At 41.1% G+C, this 24,818-nt stretch overlaps 1 protein-coding gene across 1 annotated transcript in view; it reads left to right on the top strand.

Annotated features, from left to right (window-relative positions):
* Positions 1-24,818, top strand: part of CPO (carboxypeptidase O) — a 134,205-nt gene that overhangs the window by 49,546 nt on the left and 59,841 nt on the right. Inside the window, exon 3 of the mRNA XM_089671161.1 lies at positions 14,905-14,980. Within this exon, the coding sequence (XP_089527287.1) occupies positions 14,905-14,980 (76 nt within the window). The remainder of the gene's footprint in view (positions 1-14,904; positions 14,981-24,818) is intronic.

Raw genomic sequence — 24,818 nt, 5'->3', positions numbered from 1 at the left:
GGAGACAGCAAGGGGGTACGCCTGGGAGTTCTGGCACGGAGGCCTTCATTACGCAGTGTGCGTCTTATTGTCTGGGCTGAAACTTCTGTACCCACATCTGACAAATCTTTTCTCAGTTCCTCAGCAGTCACACGGGGACTTCTCTCCACTCTACGCTTCAGGTAGCGCACAGCAGTCGAAGTCAGCATCTTCTTTCTGCCACGACCAGGTAGCGTTTCAACAGTGCCCTTTGCCTTGAATTTGCGAATGATGCTTCCTAAGGTGTCTCTTGGTATGTTTAACATCTTTGCAATCTTCTTATAGCCATTGCCCTTCCTGTGAAGAGAAATCACCTCTTCTCTTGTCTTCCTGGACCATTCTCTTGCCTTCACCATGTTTGTAACCACACCAGTAAATGTCTAGAAGGAGCTGAGTATCACAGTCATTTTAAAGCTGCCTAATTGGTGCTTATTATGCTTGATTGCTGCTCGGTGACATCCACAGGTGTTTTCAATACCTGATGGAAAGCACCTGTATGAACCTCTGTTCTTCAGAGTGGTAGTCTTTAAGGGGTTGAATAATTGTGGCAATGAAGAAACCACATAAGAACCATTTACTACTGTATTACATAAACAATTGATGTCATTTTAGTTGCATTTGGGTAGTTACAACGTCCTTGTAGGATTTGATTCTGAATACAATTCCAAATGTACACTATAGTCCCTAAACCCCTTTACAGCATTGGGGGTTGAATAATTTTGGTCACAACTGTATATGTATAATGTGAAAAAATACTCCTGCGCTAAATGGAACACCTATTGATAAGCAGCTCACACTCACCTTAACCACAAGGAAAAAACAAAAAAATATTTCAAAAAATTAGTGTAGCAACCTATACTTAAACACAAAATATATAAAATGAAAATATCACACATAGAATGCACAATAAATGATATCACAATATCTGGTGTTATGTGCTCATAGAGTAAATGCTATGTGCAACAGTCCATAAATTCAAATGATGGTGAAAAACCACAGCAAACTCCGTGAGGTGATCACAGTGCCACTCTATGTGCAGACAATCCACAAATGGCCAAGGTGGCCCCTCACCTCCTTAATGCGACCCAATGGACCAAACAGCTATATAGGTGACCTCATATGCCAAATAAGGTATCATCGAGGGATGGAACGCTTGGATAGATCACTCCAATCTCTTCTCCTATCTCCTAGGTACTCGATTCCACAGGACCATTTATGAGATAACATTAAAAACAAAAGAGATCCTCCATAGTGTAATCCAGTTTTAATTAATAAATATTAAAGCAAAATGCCCACTCACATGTAAAATTATAAATAACAGCCTTTTTCCCATATCATGGGTATGCATCCATGGTTCTGATGCTGAGATATACATACAGCTCCACAATCCCTCCAGAAATGGCGCCGACGCCGGAAGTGACGTCACCGCGCCACCGGAAGTGAGTCAGTGCGTACCGACGCGTTTACGTCACGATCCACGTGACTTCCTCATGTGAGTGGGCATTTTGCTTTAATATTTATTTATTAATTAAAACTGGATTACACTATGGAGGATCTCTTTTGTTTTTAATGTTATCTCATAAATGGTCCTGTGGAATCGAGTACCTAGGAGATAGGAGATAGGAGAAGAGATTGGAGTGATCTATCCAAGCGTTCCATCCCTCGATGATACCTTATTTGGTGTATGAGGTCACCTATATAGCTGTTTGGCCCATTGGGTCGCATTAAGGAGGTGAGTGGTGTATATGTATATTCATTATAATTCCTCAATGGTTCATATCTATACTTTGTAGTCACTGGGGAATAGTATTCATTTTTATATGGTTGTTGTTGATTTCTTCCTCCATTATGGTAATATTCTCTTCTCTGTTGGTTTCTCCTGGGTGAATGGTATGTGTCTCTAATTGGTTATTGATTGTTTCTTCCTCCCCTTCTGGGTGTATTGTAGTCTCCTCATCTCATAGTATCATACCCATAATTTGCTCTATATTGATTGCTTCTTGGACCTTTATATCCATGTTGGTGGCCTTTGGGTGTTTTATACCCTGTATTTACTCTTTGTGGTGATCTTCTTATTTCTTGCCACTCTCCTTAAGTTTGGCCCTCTCCCTCATCATCATAGCTACTTTCTCTACTATGAATTTTGGTCTCAATGTCTTCTTGAACTCCTCCCGATACTTTTTGTTCTTTCAATTTAATCTTCCACTTAAGCACCTGTTGATTTTTGTAGTCCATGTAATCCCTTTGATGTTTTTTGTTTTTTCTCGTTTTGAGCTCCACATCTTTCTTTGCAAGATATTTATTCAGTTCTTCTAATTTTTTATATTCTATTGTATCCTTGTATGGTTCCAATTTATCTTTATACATATTTAATTGTTCCCCAATTTTCTCCATCTTTTTCTGTTTGTGTTTAACAAAAAGTGCATAACTTCTTGGACTTTTTGGTTAAAGAAATTGTACCACTCATCTATAGATCCTTGATCGATGAGTCCATCACTTATTGGTACATCCCACATTAATTTTCTGGGGACTATTTGATCTTTTATATATCTGTCATGTGTGAATAAATCCAACTAAGAGTTGATTTTTTTTCTCCATTATGTGTCCCATCTTCCTAAATGTGGTTTCTAAATCAGTGTTGTATTTATTATGTGTATTAAATACCTCCTCTGCATTAATGACTCTGCTTTCTAAAAATTAAAAAACATCCATATTGCTGCTAAAGAAAGTGAATACAAATGCCAATATATTGGAAAAAAATGTAAGCGCAATAGGTACCTCCTATGAACGATTTATGTTGTATAAAGTCGGACGATTTATGTTGTATAAAAGTATCACAAGTAGAGATGAGCGAAGTATTCAAAAATTCGATTCGGCTGATTCGGCGAATTCGCGGAATAAATTTGATTCGAGACGAATATATTCGCTGCGAATTTAACTTATAAAAAGGGTGTTTCTAGGCTTCAGAGAGCCTTTATATTAGTGCAGAACACTGTACCTTTAATTTAAATGCCCTTGGAGTCTGCTGGGGAAGAGAAATAATACTGTCAGTCAGTATGACATGCAGATGAGTGCCGTCGATCTTAGAATCACCGCACACTTCACTCATTTGGGCAGTCACGGGGCCAAAACCAGAGTGTGGAGCCACAGTGTGGCGGTGGAGGCAGCAGCAATGGGAGGCCATACAGCACCCTATGACAAAATGGAACCCACCAGCAGTGTGAGGAGACCTGAAAGTGGCACATGGCAGAGTGTGGCGATGGAGACAGCAGCAATGGGAGGCCGTACAGGGACCCATGAGACACTCTGGACCTGGCAGCAGCATGAGGAGGCGGTACGGGGGCCCATGGCAGATTACGGGCCTGGCAGCAGCAATTGGAGGCCCGTAATCTGCCAGCACCCTATGACAAAATGGAACCCACCAGCAGTGTGAGGAGACCTGAAAGTGGCACATGGCAGAGTGTAGCGATGGAGACAGCAGCAATGGGAGGCCATACAGGGACCCATGAGACACTCTGGACCTGGCAGCAGCATGAGGAGGCGGTACGGGGGCCCATGGCAGATTACGGGCCTGGCAGCAGCAATGGGAGGCCCGTAATCTGCCAGCACCCTATGACAAAATGGAACCCACCAGCAGTGTGAGGAGACCTGAAAGTGGCACATGGCAGAGTGTGGCGATGGAGACAGCAGCAATGGGAGGCCGTACAGGGACCCATGAGACACTCTGGACCTGGCAGCAGCATGAGGAGGCGGTACAGGGGCCCATGACAGATTACGGGCCTGGCAGCAGCATGAGGAGTCGGTACGAGGGCCCATGGCAGATTACGGGCCTGGCAGATGACGACGAGGCTGCCAAGTGCGATCAGCCTCATCGTCATCAATTAGGGTCTCCGCCTCACTACTAGCCCCCTCGGCTGCGTGTGGGTCAGGAGACAGACCTGTCTCTAGACCGGCTACCGAGCCACTCTCCTCGCCAGTACTTCTTCGCCTGGCTGCTGAAGAGGCGGATGTCTCCCCCCGTTCCTGACCGCCCTCTGTTAGCTCTTCCTCACTGTACAGTGGGGCTGAGCCCACAGCATGCGATACTTCGCTTGGTGAGGGAACACCAAAGGACAGGGGCAGGTAGAGGACACGTGATTTCAGTGGGCTTGCTCCCGGGCCATGCCAACTAACGGTTGTGTCTGACGTACCCACCGACCGAGCCAACCAATCGATGACGGCAGGGTTGTCGGTGGAGACACGACCGCTGGATGACACCGGGAGCACTGGCCTCTGGCTGCGACTAGTGCTGCCTCGACCCCTTCCTCTGCTGCCACGTCTGCTCGCTCCTGAAACATTGCCTCCTCTGCCACTCTTCTGCGTGTTGTCTGACATACTCTTTAATTCAACGATTCTGTGTCCCTGAGTAACAATTCTGTGTCCCTGAGTAACAATTCTGTGTCCCTCAGTAACGATTCTGTGTCCCTCAGTAACAATTCTGTGTCCCTGAGTAACAATTCTGTGTCCCTGAGTAACAATTCTGTGTGCCTGAGTAACAATTCTGTGTGCCTGAGTAACAATTCTGTGTCCCTCAGTAACAATTCTGTGTCCCTGAGTAACAATTCTGTGTCTGTCCCTGAGTAACAATTCTGTGTCCCTCAGTAACAATTCTGTGTCCCTGAGTAACAATTCTGTGTCCCTGAGTAACAATTCTGTGTCTGTCCCTGAGTAACAATTCTGTGTCCCTGAGTAACAATTCTGTGTCCCTCAGTAACAATTCTGTGTCCCTGAGTAACAATTCTGTGTCCCTGAGTAACAATTCTGTGTCTGTCCCTGAGTAACAATTCTGTGTCCCTCAGTAACAATTCTGTGTCCCTGAGTAACAATTCTGTGTCTGTCCCTGAGTAACAATTCTGTGTCCCTGAGTAACAATTCTGTGTCCCTGAGTAACAATTCTGTGTCCCTGAGTAACAATTCTGTGTCCCTCAGTAACAATTCTGTGTCCCTCAGTAACAATTCTGTGTCTGTCCCTGAGTAACAATTCTGTGTCCCTGAGTAACAATTCTGTGTCCCTGAGTAACAATTCTGTGTCCCTCAGTAACAATTCTGTGTCCCTCAGTAACAATTCTGTCTGTCCCTGAGTAACAATTCTGTGTCCCTGAGTAACAATTCTGTGTCCCTCAGTAACAATTCTGTGTCCCTCAGTAACAATTCTGTGTCCCTCAGTAACAATTCTGTGTCCCTCAGTAACAATTCTGTGTCTGTCCCTGAGTAACAATTCTGTGTCCCTGAGTAACAATTCTGTGTCCCTCAGTAACAATTCTGTGTCCCTCAGTAACAATTCTGTGTCTGTCCCTCAGTAACAATTCTGTGTCTGTCCCTCAGTAACAATTCTGTGTCCCTGATTAACAATTCTGTGTCCCTGAGTAACGATTCTGTGTCCCTAAGTAACGATTCTGTGGCCCTAAAGTCTCTCTGGTCCTAACTCTGTCCCTAATAAAGACAGGTCTGTCTCTCTTGAATGACCGCAGGCTAATGGAGAATTGTAAGATGGCCGCAATTTATAGCTCCACCATTACACAGTGCTGGCTGGCTGGCTGCTGATTGGCTAATGCGATCACATGTCATGAATGAATGCATTATGGGTCAGCGCGGCTTTTCTGCGCGCCTTCCCAGAGATCCCCGCTCCGTCGCCACACATGTCGCCGCCATTTTTGGGAAAATTCGATTCGTGCATCCGAAGTTGGCTAATTTTCGGATTCGGCGCGAATCGAATATTTCCCAATATTCGAAACGAATTCCACTTCGCCATGTTCGATTCGCTCATCTCTAATCACAAGCACTGTGGATATTACAGATTATATGTGCGTCTATATATATATCCATTAGAATACATGACCAGGAAGCATGTTTGATTATTAAGTATTCACAAGCACTGGAGAGTGTTTTTCACTGTCACTGTTTATTAATACACATTTAGCAGGTTCAAGGTTCACATTTGATATAGAAATATCACTGTGCTTATTTGTTGTGCTGCATTCTATACTATTTATTTTGTGATTAGAGACAGCTCATCACATGATGAAGCCTATGTCTTCGGCTCTTTACTGTGATCGGTGATCCACTGTGTCCCAGGGACACAGCGCACCACCGTTTGCCGCGCTGCAAGCCCCTGGGTGCCGCATGCGCAGCTAGAGTGGGTGGACGTCATATGCCGTCCTCCCAGAATGAGGGAACAGCCGCCTGTCCATCATTTCCTTATACAGCGGGCAGTAGGCGGTTAAAGGAAATGTATGGTGATTTCAATATTTCTTATATCACATATAAAATAGATAAGCTTGATGTATATAACCTCATCTATATGTGTTAATGTTAAAGCCCATCTCCGGCAAAAATAAAACCCCTTCACCCCACTCTCCCACCCCCCTCATATTTATTCTGACTGTTTTAATGCTTTGCGTAACAGGGATATACGCACCTACGGTTACTTTCATACTGCTCCATTGCAAAAATGCAGAAAAACACGTGTTTTTACTGCATTTTCAGTGTATTTTACAACTATAAAAAAGGAAATATGACTCAAAAAACACACCAAAAATGCAACCGCATGTGTGTATTTTATGTGTTTTTGAAGCATTTTTGATGCATTTTCTATTAATTTCAATGGGAGGCGCGTTTTTGGTGTTTCTTTTTACCACACCAAAAATATAGCTTGCAGGACTTTCAGAAATGCAATAGACCCGCAACTGGCCAATGTGAAGAGTTCCATAGGATTTAATGGCCATGTGTTTCTCCTCTGATTTTTTAATGCAAAAACAGAAGATAAGTGAGAAAGCGCCTAATTTTTATGCTTGCCTCCCCTGCTGGTACTTTTCCAGTTGCATGGAAGTGATAATCCAACTCTGCAGATGTGCCTGCGCTAGTCCTTGGCAGTTCCATTTCCCTTTTGCTTTCCCCTTATCATCTTCTTCTTGATCTTGAAAGGACCTTGTCTCTGGGTAGCCAATAAGAAGTGTTCATGCCATGGAGGCAGTGGCAGGGACACCCAAAGAAGAACCCTACCTCCTGTACACAGAATGTAACAGACTCTGGAACAGAATGTCAGTGACCTTGGATTTAGGTGAGTTAAGCCCATTACACAATATAAAAAAAATCAGATGAATGATCATCCAGTTTTCCTCGATGTTTCACAGCAGGTTGAAACTGGGTGGGTACTAATTGTATGAAAATTCTCATCTGACAAATACTTTTTTTCGTCTTTCGTATCTGATTTTTCTCGTACAAAAATCACATGACAATAATACATATTAAACGAAAATCTTAAGTTCTGTTCTCGTAAGCGAAAACATTTGAAGTTTGTCCCTTCAGAAATTTTCATTTGGAAAGTCTGAATAGGGTGTCGAAAGTTGTTTACACACTATATGAAAATTGAACAATCATGCTTCCTACTGAATTTGTCTTCTGATTTTCTTATACAGGTGAAACTCAAAAAATTAGAATATCGTGCAAAAGTTCATTTATTTCAGTAATGCAACTTAAAAGGTGAAACTAATATATGAGATAGACTCATTACATGCAAAGCAAGATAGTCCAAGCCGTGATTTGTCATAATTGTGATAATTATTGCTTACAGCTCATGAAAACCCTAAATCCACAATCTCAGAAAATTTGAATATTGTTAAAAGGTGCAATATTCTAGGATCAAAGTTTCCCACTGACACCCTCCATAAGGTGGGAAAGCCTCAAAAGATAATTGCAAAAGAAGTTGGATGCTCCCAAAGTGCTGTATCAAAGCACGTTAATAGAAAGTTATGTGGAAGGGAAAAGTGTGAAAGAAAAAGGTGCACAAGCAGCAGGGATGACCACAGCCTGGAGAGGATTGTCAGAAAAAGGACATTCAAAAGTGTTGGGGTTTTTCACAAGGAGTGGACTGAAGCTGGAGTCAGTGCATCAAGAGCCACCACACACAGACGGATCCTGGACATGGGCTTCAAATGTCAAATTCCTCTTGTCAAGCCGCTCCTGAACAACAAACAACGTCAGAAGCGTCTTACCTGGCCTAAAGAAAAACAGACCTGGTCTGTTGCTCAATGGTCCAAAGTCCTCTTTTCTGATAAGAGCAACTTTTGCATCTCATTTGGAAACCAAGTACCCAGAGTATGGAGGAAGAATGGAGAGGCATACACTGCAAGATGCTTGAAGTCCAATGTGAAATTTCCACAGTCTGTGTTGATATGGGGAGCCATGTCATCTGCTGGTGTTGGTCCACTGTGCTTCACTAAGTCCAGCGTCAACGCAGCCATCTACCAGGAGATTTTGGAGCACTTCATGCTTCCTTCCGCAGACGAGCTTTATGGGGATGCTGACTTCATTTTCCAGCAGGACTTGGCACCTGCCCACACAGCCAAAAGCACCACAACCTGGTTCAATGACCGTGGGATTACTGTGCTTGATTGGCCAGCAAACTCGCCTGACCTGAACCCCATAGAGAATCTATGGGGCATTGCCAAGAGAAAGATGAGAGACATGAGACTGAACAATGCAGAAGAGCTGAAGGCCGCTATTGAAGCATCCTGGTCTTCCATAACACCTCAGCAGTGCACCTCAGTGTACTGAGTACATATGCATGCTGATACTTTTCAGAGGTCTGATATTGTTCTATGTACAATCCTTGTTTTATTGATTGCATGTAATATTCTAATTTTCTGAGATTGTGGAATTTTGGTTTTTATGAGCTGTAAGCCATAATCATCACAATTATGACAAATCACAGCTTGAACTATCTTGCTTTGCATGTAATGAGTCTATCTCATATATTAGTTTCACCTTTTAAGTTGCATTACTGAAATAAGTGAACTTTTGCGTGATATTCTAATTTTTTGAGTTTCACCTGTAGTGTGTGTAGTGTGGTTAAGTAGACTTTTTATTTCATATAGGAACAATTAGTTAGAGGGGGTTATGGGTATGTGTGTTTTTGGGAGCAGTCCAGAGAGGAGTTTTACAAAGCCTTATTGTTTCATGTCATACTCATGTCATAAGTTTACAAGTCAGCTGATCAAAAACAACATACTCCCAATAGTAAATGACAAATATTGATGCTGCGCTACTCCCTAAATGAAGTGACAATAAATGCTCTACAGAGGTGATAGCCCCCTGTAAAAGAAGTGTCCAACAAGGATATAACAACCCACACAGTTCAATATAACAATTAATATTCAAAACCCAATGTACAGTGTAGTAAAACATGCTAAATAAATATAATAGTAAACACCTGCCAGGTGTGTAGGCACAAAACAATGCAAATAAAATGAAAAATCAGTGATCTAACCTGATTAGACTAAGAACACAGACTAAATACAAATTAGCATACACAATAACAATTAATACCCTCCAGGGGTGCAAAAACTAAAAATAATAAAATGTATTGAAAAATTACATAGTGTAAAAAATAAGTACAATATGCATCTCTATACATCATTAAAGTGAAAAAAAAATACTTTTGAACAACAATAAATAAACAATAATATTTAGTGTGTTCATGAATAAATGTAAAATGTTGAAAATCCAGTGCTTCTTCATATCACACACCCATGCTTCATTAGGCATAAAAAGTGATAATGGATCTTCCACCAGCCAGCATGCACACTCACCTCCAGCAAAGATACCCAGGGGTCAGGTGATACTTCAAACTCTAATACTGCCTGTTCAACTAAGTCCAGGGTTACAAAGATCCGATAAGTCCTCCGATTATCATACACTGCTCAAAAAAATTAAAGGGACACCTATTAATCAGAGTATAGCATCAAGTCAGTTAAACTCTTGGGATATTGATCTGGTCACTTAAGTGGCAGACAGGGTTGTTAATTAGTTTCAGCTGCTTTGGTGTTAATGAAATTAACAACAGGTGCACTAGATGAGCAACAATGCGATGACCCCCAAAACAGGAATGGTTTTACAGATGGAGGTCACTGACATTCTTTTTCCCTACTCCTCTTTTTCTGACTGTTTTCAATAGTTTTACATTTGGCTAGGGTCAGTGTCACTACTGGTAGCATGAGGCGATACCTGGACCCTACAGAGGTTGCACAGGCAGTCCAACTCTTCCCGGATGGCACATCTATACATGCCATTGCCAGAAGGTTTGCTATGTCCCCCAACACAGTCTCAAGAGCATACAGGAGATTCCAAGAGACAGGCAGTTGCTCTAGGAAAGCTGGACTGGGCGATAGAAGGTCCTTAACCCATCAGTAGGACCGGTATCTGTTCCTCTGTGCAAAGAGGAGCAGGATGAGCATTGCCAGAGCCCTACAAAATGACCTCCAGCAGGCCACTGGTGTGAATGTCTCTGACCAAACAATCAGAAACAGGCTTCATGAAGCTGGCCTGAGGGCCCGACGTGCTCTAGTGGACCCTGTGCTCACTGCCCGGCACCATATAGCTCGATTGGCATTTGCCATTGAAAACCAGAATTGGTAGGTCCGCCACTGGTGCCCTGTGCTTTTCACACCTGAGAGCAGGTTCACCCTGAGCACATGTGACAGACGTGAAAGGGTCTGGAAAAGCCATGGAGAACATTATGCTGCCTGTAACATCGTTCAGCATGACCATTTTGGTGGTGCGTCAGTGATGGTCTGGGGAGGCATATCCATGGAGGGACGCAAAGACCTCTACATGCTACACAATGGCACCCTGACTGCCATTAGCTATCGGAATGAAATCCTTGGACCCTTTGTCAGACCCTAAGCTAGTGGGTCCTGGGTTCCTCCTGGGGCACGACAATGCCCAGCCTCATGTGACGACAGTATGCAGGCAGTTCCTGGAGAATGAAGTAATTGATATCATTGAATGGCCCCCACGCTTGCCTGACCTAAATCCAATAGAACACCTTTGGAATATCATGTTTCACTCCAACCGACGCTGCCAGGTTGCACCTCAGACTGTCCAGGAGCTCAGTGATGCCCTGGTCCAGATCTGGGAGGAAATAGCCCAGGACACCATCCGTCGTCTCATTAGAAGCATGCTCCAACATTGTAAGGCATGCATAGAAGCACGTGAGTACCATTTTGAGTTGCTGCAATGAAATTTCAGCAAAATGGAGTAGCCTGCTGCATCATTTTTTCACTTTGATTTTCGGGGGGGTCTTTGAATTCAGTCCTCTGTAGTTTACTATTTTTCATTTCCATCAAATGATAGCGCATCCTTACGTTCCTAACACATTATCCAGTCCATATCAGTATAGATATCCAGCATGATATTTTTCCCTATTGAGATCTGATGTGTTTTCAGATTTTTGAGCAGTGTAGATAAAGGGCTCAAAAAATAGAACAAGGACTTCCATAGTACAGCAATTTATTAAAAAGTTAAAATACAATAAAAAGCCACTTAGAAAAGATCTTAGAGCCATCAGACTAAATATTGCATCAAAGGAGTGCCAATATGGCAGACTTCTGGTCTTCACAGGATATGATGTCACCTACTTCCGTTTTGACGCGCTGCATCACATGTCGCGTGACTTCATCAGGGATCATTCTTCTCTCCGCTTTGTACACAAAGTGACTCCACACTGTGGCCTTTATTTCATGTTCTGTTCATTTAATGCAGGTCTAAGAAATCTAAGTCCCAAATGGTTTGTCCCTTTGTCACTAATTACTCTACACAACATTTTCAGGTGAAGAACATCTTTGATAAACACTGGAACATTCTAAGAAATGATCCTGTACTTAAGGGCTTTCTTCCCCCAAAACCTGAAGTAGTATTCAGAAGGGCACCCACATTAAGAGACAAAATTGCCCCAAACATTATAGACCCTCCACAGAGAGTATCTTTCTTTGGAAAACTCAAAGGTTTCTACCCATGGCAGAAGACTTTCAAAAGTAACTACCTTTACCTCACATATCAAATAGATTCCTTTATTTCCTGCAATAAAAGGCATGTTGTCTATCTCCTTGAATGTTCCTGCCACAAACAATATATTGGCAGAACCACGAGGCTCATGAGAGATAGAATGCGTGAGCATCTCTATAATATTAAAAAAGGATATAAAGAACACTCTCTATCCAAACACTTTAGAGATTTCCACCATGAAGATCCTCAGGGTATCAAGTGCACAGGTATTGTTATTCTTAACCCACACTGGAGAGGTTGCAACAAAAGGAGGGCCATCTCACAGCTAGAGACGAGATGAATATACGAAATGAGATCCCTAACCCCTCATGGCCATAATGTAGATATAGATATGAATTGTTTTATTGACAAAAGTAAATTTACGTTATCCATTTGAGATTTAAATACTTTTATTGTTTGGGCGTCTTTGGACTGATGTTTTCTATTCATTCTATTCTATTTTAAATTTTTTATTTTTATTTTTTATTTTATTTTTATTTTTTCTGCATTATTTTGGTATACGTGATTTAATATTATGCATATTTGGTATCATATGATATTTGGGCTGACCATTGGCCACCTGTTTTGGTAATTTACGGTATTCATTAGTATTCCAAGCTATTATCATTTGTTATCATTATTACACATAATCTCTATATATGTATTTATTGGTCATTATTTATTCTGTAGTTATTTTTCTGTATTCTATAATGTATTACATTTGCTCTGATAATTTTTATACCTATACATTATTTGAATTTGGCAATTATGTATATGTTTTTTATTAACCATTTTAATAGTCCGCAATACGAACGAATATGATAATATTCCATTCACTTTTTTGATATATTAGCGACAATTTTGATTATTCGTTTTTAGCATCTTATTGTTTGATATTCATTGGCACTTTTTCCAAAAACATTTTTTTCTAATAATATCTCCGTTCAGAATTTGGTCCTTTTAATACTCAAATGCAGCATTTTTGCTATCCTTTTTTGATTTTACGCTACTTTATATTATATTCTATTCCATTCCGTCTAGTCACCCGTTTTTTACCTATTTTTCCTAAGAAACATTAGCATTGCTGCCTCTCCTTATAATATCGCAGCCATGTCTCTTATATCTCCGTAAGAATGGCTGCTGTCAGACACCTTGACGATAGCTTGCCGTTTACTCTTAGTTTAACTTCATCATCCTAAACAATTAGCATATGGTTTTTGTCCCTTGGAAAATGGCCGCCGGCATCACTCTACCAGTCTCCGGTAAAATGGCCGTCAACATCACCTGACCGATAACACTCAGAGAAAATGGCCCCATCTGATTCATTTCACGCCTTGCGGGCTATTTAAATGGAACCCATGCATGAAGTTGGCAATGGGCGTACCCTTGAGGACGTGCATGCGCATGAAACGCATTGAGTGGAGCCACATTGCTGACATCACGCCGCTGCTGCCGATGGAGCGGCGGACGTTTTGGTACCTGTCACTTTATCATTCCACGTGGATTTTTATACTCTGCTTTGTGAATTTAATAAATTACTACACTATATACAAATTTCTGGCTCTTGTTGTTGAGCTATCTTCTCTAGGACAAGGGTTCCTCCTTCCACCTATGCTTTTGATGAAGCAGTATGATTTACCCTCTGGCTGCCTCTTCACATCCAGATTTGATATACCTTATGCTTGTTATCATATACCTTCTGGTGAGTGTACATCCGTTCGAGGTGATGGATTCCCCTTTGTGATTAATCTCACGTTCACATCCTGCACTTTGTAATATTGCACTTTATTAATATAAGGACATTATCTGAACACAGTTGTTTGATGGACTTTTGATTACATTATTGCACATATCAAATAAGTGCAACCGTGATTATTATTATTGATTAATCTTATTGCACTTTAGTGCACTTATTAACACATCTACTCACAGACTTCATTTTCCTGCTGATTTCCTGTTTTTTATATATTTGCAAGTTTTATATATATTTATATGTTGCACTTGATTGTTCCACTTGATACATTTACTTTTTGTCTTTAGCGCTGCACCTTTTTATACATATACAATTAAACAGAGACTATTTATATACCAGAAAAAAATATAATATATAATAAAAAAAAAATATTAATCTGTGCAGACACTGAGCATGACTTCATACCTATATTAATTTCCTAGCTACATTCCTAGCTCCTATATTGTTGAAAAATTCAAAAGAATCCTAATATAATATAATAACAAATCACATAAGGGAGGTTGCTGTTTGTTTATGAGGTCTGTGGGGGAAATCCCTGTCCATATAAGCTCTTATAGAGGATCACAGTAGATAGTACTGGTTCTTAGTGAATTGATAGGCTTTGTGCTATAAATATTGGTCATGCCCACAAGATGAATACCTTCATAGTGTATTCCAATTTTATGGTTCATGAATTCATTTTCATCTTTTGTACAACTACCCGTAGACATTTCAGTTGCTTTCATTGTGGCACATCATTCAAATAAAAAATGAAACACTTCAATGGAGTAGGCAGTCAGACTAGAAATGATCATATTTTACAGAACCTGTCTACAAATGCTATAAAGTCTCTAATTTTTAGAGACCACTTAAACACTATTCTCAGTGGGATCTGCATCAGATTTAGTACTAAACTTTAGTGCTGTAATAAGCACATTAATTGTCCCCTTAGAGGGTTAAGTACGCCTCCTTTTTTTTTTCAGAAAAAGCGAAAAAAATCGATTTAAGCAGATTACTATTCCTGAGAATTTAGGATGCGGGGAGAGATGAAAAGGAACCATGCAGAAATTCTCAAGGTCGTTAGAGTTATTAAATGAGCAAGGCATGCATGTATTAATAAATGGTTCATTATTATTAGTATCTAACTGGGGAGGAGTCCCCATATAGTCTCCAGTTTAGGCTGTGGCTTTAAAGCTCACTTGTTATACTCTTTTGATCCTTTAAAAATTAATTGCAGTTGCATAAACAGAATAATAAATATCTGTCTGCTCACACTATTTTCTACTTTTTAGGGACCAGGTTCTACAAATCATTCCACAGAACATGAAACAAGTTCAGTGCCTATGCCATATATGTCAGTCATCACAGGTTAGTAATTTAATACAAAAAAAAATCTGGCTGCAAAATTTATCATACAAGCCACACATTTTCAGCCATTTACATGTAATGGGATATGACACAATGAAAACAGTGAGCAGGATGGTGGACCAGACAGTCTAGAATAAGTTGTGCAGTTTCCTTTTATGCAGCCAAACCACCATGCTGAATACATTGTAGAGACAGAAAATATTTAAAAAAGAGATAGTCAGAAGTGGTTATTTGTACCAATATACTGTACATCACACCCAATGTCAACTGTTAATAATTTATCCAAAATGTATTATTGCACAAAGCTATGTTAAAGTTGTTTTGTTATTGATGCTTAAAGTGGAACTTGACCTTCAATTGGATGTTGCCTCCCCACCACCCCTTCTCCCTTCAGCTGTGCAAATCAGGGTTTTTTTTTTTTGTTTACCTTTTTTTTTTAAATTAGAACCCTCCGGCCCACCCCCTGTGCATGTCACTCATCTAGGCGAATGACGTGCACTTTGTCCACACGTATCCCTGGAGGTGTAGACCTTCAATGAGGAATAAAGACTGGGAGCAGATGGCGTGTCATCGGGAATCTGCAGGCTGAACTCAGGAGAACCGGCAGCTTACTGATGACATCACAGAAGAAGATGGCGGTGCAGGGCTGATGGGGGTAGGAAAGATACAGATCATGGCAGAACAACACTGTACCCGTTGGGAGGGTGAGTACCTTAAGTGTGCAGGACCTACAACCAGGTAAGCAGAGGTTTAAAAAAAAAAAAGGGAAGGAGGGTGAAGATCCATTATAGGTACATGCATATGTACACAGCTACTCTCTGGTTCATCATATCCAGTTATATAACTGATATTATCCAGAACATCACATAGTTATAACAATATTAATTATATGTCACAATCAGTATAGCAAAGTGACCATGGACAGACAATACAATTCTTCTACGTGTTTCTCAGACTCATATTTCACTTCTTCAGGAGACAGGAATGTGAGCAACCAACATATGTAGCATCAAATACATGGTATACAAATGGTTAAAATGCCTGCATAGATGTTGCCACTCCCCTGTCACTTCCAAACACTCAATAGGGGATCCAAAGGGACATATCGGAGGACATAGGTCAGCCAGGATCCTAGTCCCAGTGGAGGAACTCATATATTGAATACTAAAGTGCCCTGATTATTTGGAAGGGGGAAGGAGTATTCTCCTCTAGGATCTGGCCAGTCAAATGGTCCCATTCTCTTTGGACAGCACTACAGGAGTCATCTCCTAAACTCCTTCACTCCTACAGTGTTGTCCAAAGAAATGGGGACCATTTTGATTGGACAGACCCTGGAGAAGAATATTCCTTCTCACTTCCAAATAATCTAGTGCCACTGTAACATTTGAAATATGAGTCTCTCCATTGAGACTGGGATTCTGGTTGACTGACATGTCTCTTTGGGTACCCCATTTGTGTGTTTGTGACTGACGGAGGTGTGGGAACATCGATGCAGGCTTTTAAATTATTTGTATACTACATATCCTACCATTTCTGTTCTCCTGAAGAAGCAAAATATGAGTTTGAGAAACAAGTGAAAGAATCGTATATCTCTTCATGGTCACTAAATTATACTGATTGTGACAGGTCACTATTATTGTTGTAGATATATGTGATGTTCTGGTTAATGTTAGTTATATAACTGAGTGGGAGAGGGAATATTTTTGTAAGCATTAGTAACAAAATGATTTTCACATAGTTTTGTGCAATAAATTTTGGATATAATTTAACAGTTGACATTAGGTGTAACGTTCATTTACAATTTTAGGTCTGCACAAGTGGGCCCTGGATGCAGAAACATACCTTGCTCTTGTGAAAATCATGTGTTGCCAAAAGTGACATTCACATAAGATTCTTTACCAGGCAGAAGAACCTGAGTGAGGGAGAAGATGAATGATTTAATTTACAGTGTCAAATGTAAGCAAATGCTGCAGTCCTATTCAATTTAATTTGATGCAGAGAAAATAGAAGCTGACAATTTGCAGACTGCTTGTACAACGTATAAACCACACATCTCAATATATATTTCTTACACCAGGTATTTGGGAGTTAATGAATGGCTTTGGGAACACAACCAACCACTCACTTCTGACCACTTCCTGAAATAACCAGAGGCATTCTTCGCTTCTCTCTTTTCCTTAAATGATGCTTGAATTAAGAATCATTATCATTTGATAATATAGGACCATTTCTGATCATTTTTTATCAGATCAAGATCATTGCTCTCTATATAAATAGTTCCTTCAAAATAATGTATATTTTATCGTTAAAAACAAAAATTGAGCTCCAGGCATGCAACTTAGGCTGGGATGATGTCCTCAGTCTGCTACAGGCTGGAAGAAACATTTTCATGATCTACACTCCCCCTGGGATCAGACTAAAATATTGTAACTTTGTAGCCAGTCAGAAGGTGAGGGGCCGAAACAGGGGGTTCTGTGTCAGATCTGTGTCAGACATTTGTGCAAACAGCAAAGAACTCACAAGCAAAAGTATTTGCATGATTCTGTTATCTCTGAGCAAACATCTCAGTCCAGGAAGTAAATGCTGGTCTGGCCTGAACTAAATTCAGAGGCTTTGCTGTGATCTCAGATCTATAATAAGTATCTACATATATTACGCAGGTTGTGTTAGAGCCACATCCTAAGAGAGATCAGCATATGGTTTGGTATCCCCATAGCTAGAAAGCCAAACTGCATGTTACATAGTTAGTCTGGTTGAAAAAAGACATCCATGTCAACCAATAAAAATGAAAATAAAAAAACAATCCTATATGCACAATTCTATACCCACAGTTGATCCAGAGGAAGGCAAAAAACCCAGCAAAGCATGATCCAATTTGATCCAGCAGGGGAAAACATTCCTTCCTGAACCCCTAAGAGGTAACTGGATCAACTTTACCAATACGTTTTAGTATCCAGTCTTATTACCTTGTTTCCCCTAAAATAAGAACTACCCCGAAAATAAGACCTAGTGCTATTTTTGGGAATTGCTAAAGTATAAGACCTACTCCGAAAATAAGACCTAGCTGTGATCAGGGCTTTTTTTCAGCTGGAACATGGCGGAACGCCATTCCGCCACCTCTGGCACTGGCCCTGCGTACACCCATATCTACTGTCTCTTAAAAACAAAGAAGCGTGGCTGGAGTGACAGCACCATCCGCTCCCACAGAATCTCCCTATCTCTGTACTCACTGTGGGACAGGGAAGGAACAGATATCTGTGGGTGCAGTATGCAGTGTGTTTAGGGACAGGGCATCTCCTCCTGCAGCCTAATGCATGGAAGCCGATGCCCCAGGGGTGATCACCGGCCAGTGGGTAAGAGGCGGAGCGGAGAGTAAGTGCCCTTGGTGCACTGTGTGGGAAGATAGGAACCGAAATGGGAGTTACTATAGAGAGGGGTTGGCTGCTGACAGATGTGTTTTGCAAAACTAGCTAACCATATGAGGGCAGTGGAGGGGAGGGGGGATGTGCAAAGGTGAGCTGCAGTTAGATGTTGCAGAGGTAAATTGAGTCAGGTGAGTTGCAGACAGGGTGCATAGGTGAGCTGCGGCTGGGGGGGGGGGTGCAGAGGTGAGCTGAGTTGCAACCCACCTTTGCACCCTCCAGCCACAACTCAGCCCTGCACCCCCTGGCCGCAGCTCAACTCTGCACCCCCCTGGCCACAGCTCAACTCTGCACCCCCCTGGCCACAGCTCAGCTCTGTACCCCCTAGCCACAGCTCACCTCTGCATTCCCTGTCTGCAACTGACCCCTTCACCCTGTCTGTGGCTCATATCTGCACCCTGTCTGAAACTCACCTGTCAAGTCACACCTGCAACACCTGACTGCAGCTCACAACTGTCATCAACTGGCCCTCTCCATAGTAACCCTCATCCACAACTGCCTGCAGCTCACCTCTGCACCCCTGTCCACACCTGGACATTTAAAAAATGAGACCTACCCTGAAAAAAGACCTAGTGTGTTTTTTTGAGCCAAAAAAAAAAGACAGTGGCTTATTTTTGGGGAAACACGGTATGTATATTTACGAAAGAACCCAGGCCTTTTTTAAAGCAATCTAATGAGCTGGCCAGAAACAGCTCTTGAGGGAGTCTATTCCACATTTTCACAGATTTTACTGTGAAGAAACCTTTCCGTGTTTGGAGATTACATCTCTTTTCCTTCAGATGTAAATAGTGCCCCCTTGTCCTCTGTGATGACATTAAAGTGAACAACGCAACCAAATTCACTATAGGAAACACAGATGCATTTATACATGTTGATCATATCCCCCATTAATCTCCTCTTCTCAAGAGAAGATAAATTTAGTTCAGCTAATCTTTCCTCATAACTGAGCTCCTCCATGCCTCTTATCAGTTTGATTGCCCTTCTCTGCACTTTTTCCAGTTCCTGGATATCTGTTTTGTGAATTGGTGTCCAAAACTGAACTGCATTTTCCAGAAGAGATCTTACTAATGATTTGTACAGGGGATAAATTATATCTCTCTTTCTCTGGAGTCCACACCTCTCTTTATACAAGAAAGGATTTTGCTCGCTTTGGAAACTGCAGCTTGACATTGCATGCCAATTTTAAGTCTATGATCTACCAGAACTCCCAGATCCTTCCCCACCATTGATTCCCCCAGTTTTACTCCCCCACAAATGTATAACTTCAGATTCATCAACATTAAACCTCATTTCCACATAGTTGCCCAATTAAACAGTGCATTGAGGTCAGCTTGTAAACTGGAGACATCCTATAAGGATGTTATACCACTGCATACCTCTGTGTCATCTGCAAAGACTGAAATTGTACTTTTAATCACAGACCTTATATCGTTTATAAATATATTAAAAAGTAAAGGTCCCAACACTGAACCCTGGGACACACCACTGATGACAAAAGAACAAAGAGAGGGCGCACAGGCCTAGTGCATTACCATAAAAAATGTTTAATAAGAAATAAAATAGGTGTTGTACTCACAAACGGGAATAAAGTCAAGGCACATCATAAAAGAACTCTGAGGAAGAGGCAAGTCCTCGAAACGCGTCAGCCTATTGGATGTCTACACTCCCCATTGCGGACTGTTACTCAGCGCGGTGTTGACCCAGCTGTTCTTTTATGATTTGCCTTGACTATTGTGGGGATAGCTCAGGTGGGGGATCTCCTTCCCTGGGAAAAAGGTAGACCGCACAGCAGGCTTTCGTCAAAATCTGACTGGTTGTCAGTTTTATTAAAAAGGTTTGCAGAAAATATCAAAATAAACAAAACATCAAAATAAACCCTTGCCATCCAGGCACTAACTAAACAGAAGATGTTCCTCTCTCAGAGGTGAAGGGCTTCTCCCTGTCACCAAAACAAAATAACAGCAAACCTTTTCTTGTAGGTATAGTACACACACAGCTCTCTCAGAATACCTCTCTGAGTCCCAGGCCACGAGCGACTCCTTGCTCCAGCCCTGCCCTTTTTATACCACCTGTTGGTGGTCATCAGTGGAGCCCAAACTCTGGTCCGGACCCACCTGCTTAACTGTAGCCCCGAAAACCCGGAGTGGACTCCACCTAAACTATCAGGTAAGAGCATATGCGAGGTAACACATAGCGTCCATCTATCACCTCGCCGTTCATCCTGTCACACTATATTGTCGTTTGTGAGTACAACACCTACTTTATTTCTTATTAAACATTTTGTATGGTAATGCACTAGGTCTGTGCGCCCTCTCTTTGTTCTTTCCTCATTCAGTATATTTGGATTTCTCCGGTCCATTTGAGGGCAGCAAGGTGTGCATGTTCCAGGACATTCTTAATGTGGTTGTAGCCTGCATCGAGTCCATCCCCAAGCGCAGGAGCATTTGTGTTTGCTGCTACACTGATGACCCTAGACCATTCAGAGTATGAATCATTAACCACTACTCTCTGAATACGATCTTTTAGCCAGTTTTCTATCCATTTACAAACTGATTTTTTCCAAGCCTGTAGACCTTACCTTACACATTAGCCATGTGTGAGGAACTGTGTCAAATGCTTTTGCAAAATCCAAGTATACCACATCCACAGCCACTCCTTTGTCTAAGGTTTTGCTTACCTCCTCATAAAAAGAAATCAGATTTGTTTTACAACTTCTGTCTTTCAAGAATCAATGCTGTCTATTGCTTAAAATATTTGTTTCCAGCATGAACTCATCTATGTGATCTTTTATTCTCCAGTATCTTACCAATTTTATAAGTTAAACTAACTGGTCTATAGTTACTTGATAAAGACTTTGATTCCCTTTATAATATAGGCACCACATTGGCCTTATGCCAATCCAGTGGTACTATGCCAGTCATTATACAGTCCCTAAAAATCTTAAACAATGCTATGACATGACAGAACTTAATTCTTTCAGAACACTTTGGTGTATGACATCTCGTTCAAGAACTTTATTTACCTTTAATCTGTCTAAATATTTCTGGACCATGTCAATTTTGAGCCACTGTGGATCATTTAGGGCTGTGTCAATACCACTCCATTATGGACATGAGCTTCCCCATGGTCCTTTGTATGCACAGATCTGCAGAAGGTATTTAATAAATTTGCCTTCTTTTTGTTCCCCAGTCGTCCACTGTAGATTATTTTGTAAAGGGCCTACATGCTCACAATTGACCTTTTACTATTAATTTATCTGAAGAATTTTTGGGTGTGTGTCCTATTTCTTTTGCATCTGTAATTCATTTTCAATTTTTGCAGCCTTGATTTCCTTTTTACATATTCTGTTATATTCTTTTAACAGTTAAATGATGATAGTTTTTCTTCATCTTTATATTTTTTAATTATCTATAGCTCTTTTAACTATGGTCCTAAGCCACATAGGTTTTATTTTTAGCCTTTTAAACTTATTGGCCACATAAATATATTTTGCAGTGTATTCACATACAGTCTTTTTGATGAATTCCCATTTCTGTTCTGTGTTCATCAATGCCAATATTCCTTCCCAGTCTTGGAGAGCAACCCTCATCCCTGGAAAATTTTCTCTCTTAAAGTTGAGTGTTTTTATCTTTCCAGTATGTGCTTGTTGTTTACAGCTAACATTAAATGAAATCATGTTACGGTCACTGCTACCCAGATGTTATTTTATATGAACATTAGTAATAGGCTCAGCATGGTTTGAGATTACCAGGTCCAGCAGAGCATCATTCCTAGTCTGGGTCTCTATGAACTGTACCATAAAATTGTAATAGGTTTATACATTTTTTCCCTTTAACTGTTTCATCAATGCCATTATTCCAGTCAATTTCCGGGTAGTTAAAATCCCCCATTATTATCACTGTCTCAGCCCTTGCAGCCCTTTCTATCTGTGCAAGGAGCTGAGTATCCACCTCTTCATTAACATTAGGTGGCCCATAACAAACTGCAATGATTACTTTTGTAGCACACACACCCATGTGCAGTTCCACCCATAATGCTTCAGCCTCATCACACTCTCCTTCAACTAGGTCCTCTTTCACACTTGCTTAGAGATTACTTCCCACATAGAGACAGACACCACCAACTTTCCGTTTTATTGTCTTTCCGAAAGAGAACATATTAATAGCCCAGTCATGTGACGAATGAAGCCAAGATAGCAATACCAACTAAATCATAGTTCTTTTCATGCACCAAAGCTTCCAACTCACTTATTGTGCTTGGCAGATTTCTGGCATTGGTGAACATACACTTTAATTTTTGTCACATTTTGTACATGTATGTTCCATGTGTTTTATTTTAATACAAATCGTAACATTTCCAGTGGTTGTTTGTAACATGGGAACTTTCTTATTACCTGCCATAATCCTCTCTATTCTTTCACCATTCCACCCACTAATAGAGACTGACCCCTGTCTGACCTGTCTGCCCCATAATAATCTAATGCACCCTCCCCCATCAATCCTAGTTTAAATACTCCTTCAGCCTTCCTATAAACCTCTCCCCCAACACAGCAGACCCCCTTACATTTAGGTGAAAACTATCTTTAGCATAGAGGTTATACCCCAGTGAAAAGTCTGCCCAGTGCTCTTGAAGCCCAAATCCTTTCATCTTACATCAGGTCTTTAGCCATGCATTCAGTTCTCTAATCTCTCCCTGTCTTTCATGTGTTAGGCATGGCATAGGCAATATTTCAGAGAATATCAGCTTGAAGGTCTTTCCCCTCATCTTGCAACCTAGTTCTTTAAATTGATTCTTAAGGAGCCTCCACCTTCCATATATTCTGTTGGTTCCAACATGAACTAAGATATCTGGGCCATGCCCAGCCCCTCCAAGTAATTTATCAACTCGGTCCACAACATGCCTAACCCTGGCACCAGGGAGACCGCAAACCATTTGGTTGAAGCAATCCTGGCAACAAATTATTCTATCAGTCCTTCTGATTATAGAAACCCCTACTACCACCAATTGCTTAGGCCTTCCTGCACTATCTTCACCACCCCTACTAGATGGGCAGCTCTTCTGGCTGTTAGGGATAGCAGTGACATCTAGGGCTGCCTCCTATGAGCTTGCCAGCCCCACATCTTCACCCAACTTGACAAATCTGTTTGGGTGCTCAAACCCAGGGCTGGTCTTCCTTTTCAGCGAGCCCCTACCACTCCCTCTGACTAACAGTAACCCATCTTCTTACCTGATAATCCTAACTTACCCCTCCACTCTTCACATCAACCCTATTACCACCTGCTCAGTGAGCAGAATACCCCTTTCAAGGTTGTCAGTTCTGCCCAGTGTTGCAACCTCCAGATCTCTAGTGTGAGATTCCAGAAGGGCAACCTGCTAACATTTGTTGCAGTGGTATCCATCCTGGAGCCTCTGCTCCATTGTTGTATACATGTGGCACACTGTGCACTGCACAAAACTTTCAACCTTCCTAGCACTCATTATCCCAGTTACAATATTTATATTACTAACAGGAAATTTCAGATGTTACTTACAGGCTAGAAGACTCCTGTTATAAACTCCGGTTTTTAACTTCTCTTAGTCAGATTTTCAACAAACAAAATGTGTGCAAGCTCAAGGATGAGCAAGATTCAGAGTGAGTTCCACAGAAAGTTATATAGTACCTGGAGCACCTGTAAACAATTATTCACAATTACTAACAATTGTTACAACATTAGTATTTACCATAAAATGGAAAATAGACGATAGGTTTGAAGGCAGGCAATACGTTGTTACCTAGATTGCTCTGACTTACAGAATATTGATATGTATGGTTACTCTGTATACACTACCCCCCTTTTTCTCCTTGTTATCCCTGTTATGTCTTCCACCTCTGTATACCAAAAACTATTCCTAATACAAACTGTTTTGGGAATAAAAAAATGAGAGGTGTTTTAAAAGGCTGCTAGCAAAGACCCCAAAGAAGAAAATAAAACAACTGCAACCACAAGCAATCACCAGCAGTCGAAAGCAAAACTGTTTTTCACTCTCCACTCAAATTTCCCACTTTTCAGCTTCCAGCCAGCAAAATGTGGCAAAATCCACCATGTGACACCAAAGGGCCTATCTTCAAGCACCAGCAGAGAGCTGACAGTCACAGAACTCTTCCATATCATTAGTACCCAAGGAGGTGATGCTGGTAATGTGAGGAAGGAAAGTTATAAACTAGCAAGCAGCACTGTTCCTTTAATTACAGTGTCAATACCTAATTTAGCATATATCCGCTAAATGTGGATCCTAGTTTAGAACGTTAATTTCACAGAACTTTTATGTCAGTTTTATGATCACCTTCAACTCTTATGCAAGCAGTTTTTGCTATTAATAGATAGGTGTAAAAATGAACAATGATATGCCCTGAAATTAAGCCACTAAAAATCACT

The sequence above is a fragment of the Staurois parvus genome, unplaced genomic scaffold (assembly GCF_062004578.1).
Source record: "Staurois parvus isolate SC_StPar_1 unplaced genomic scaffold, SC_StPar_1.0 ptg000011l, whole genome shotgun sequence".
NCBI lineage: Eukaryota > Metazoa > Chordata > Amphibia > Anura > Ranidae > Staurois > Staurois parvus.
Note: the sequence above shows the minus strand (reverse complement) of the source record. Positions and strands in the feature narration are given on the sequence as shown.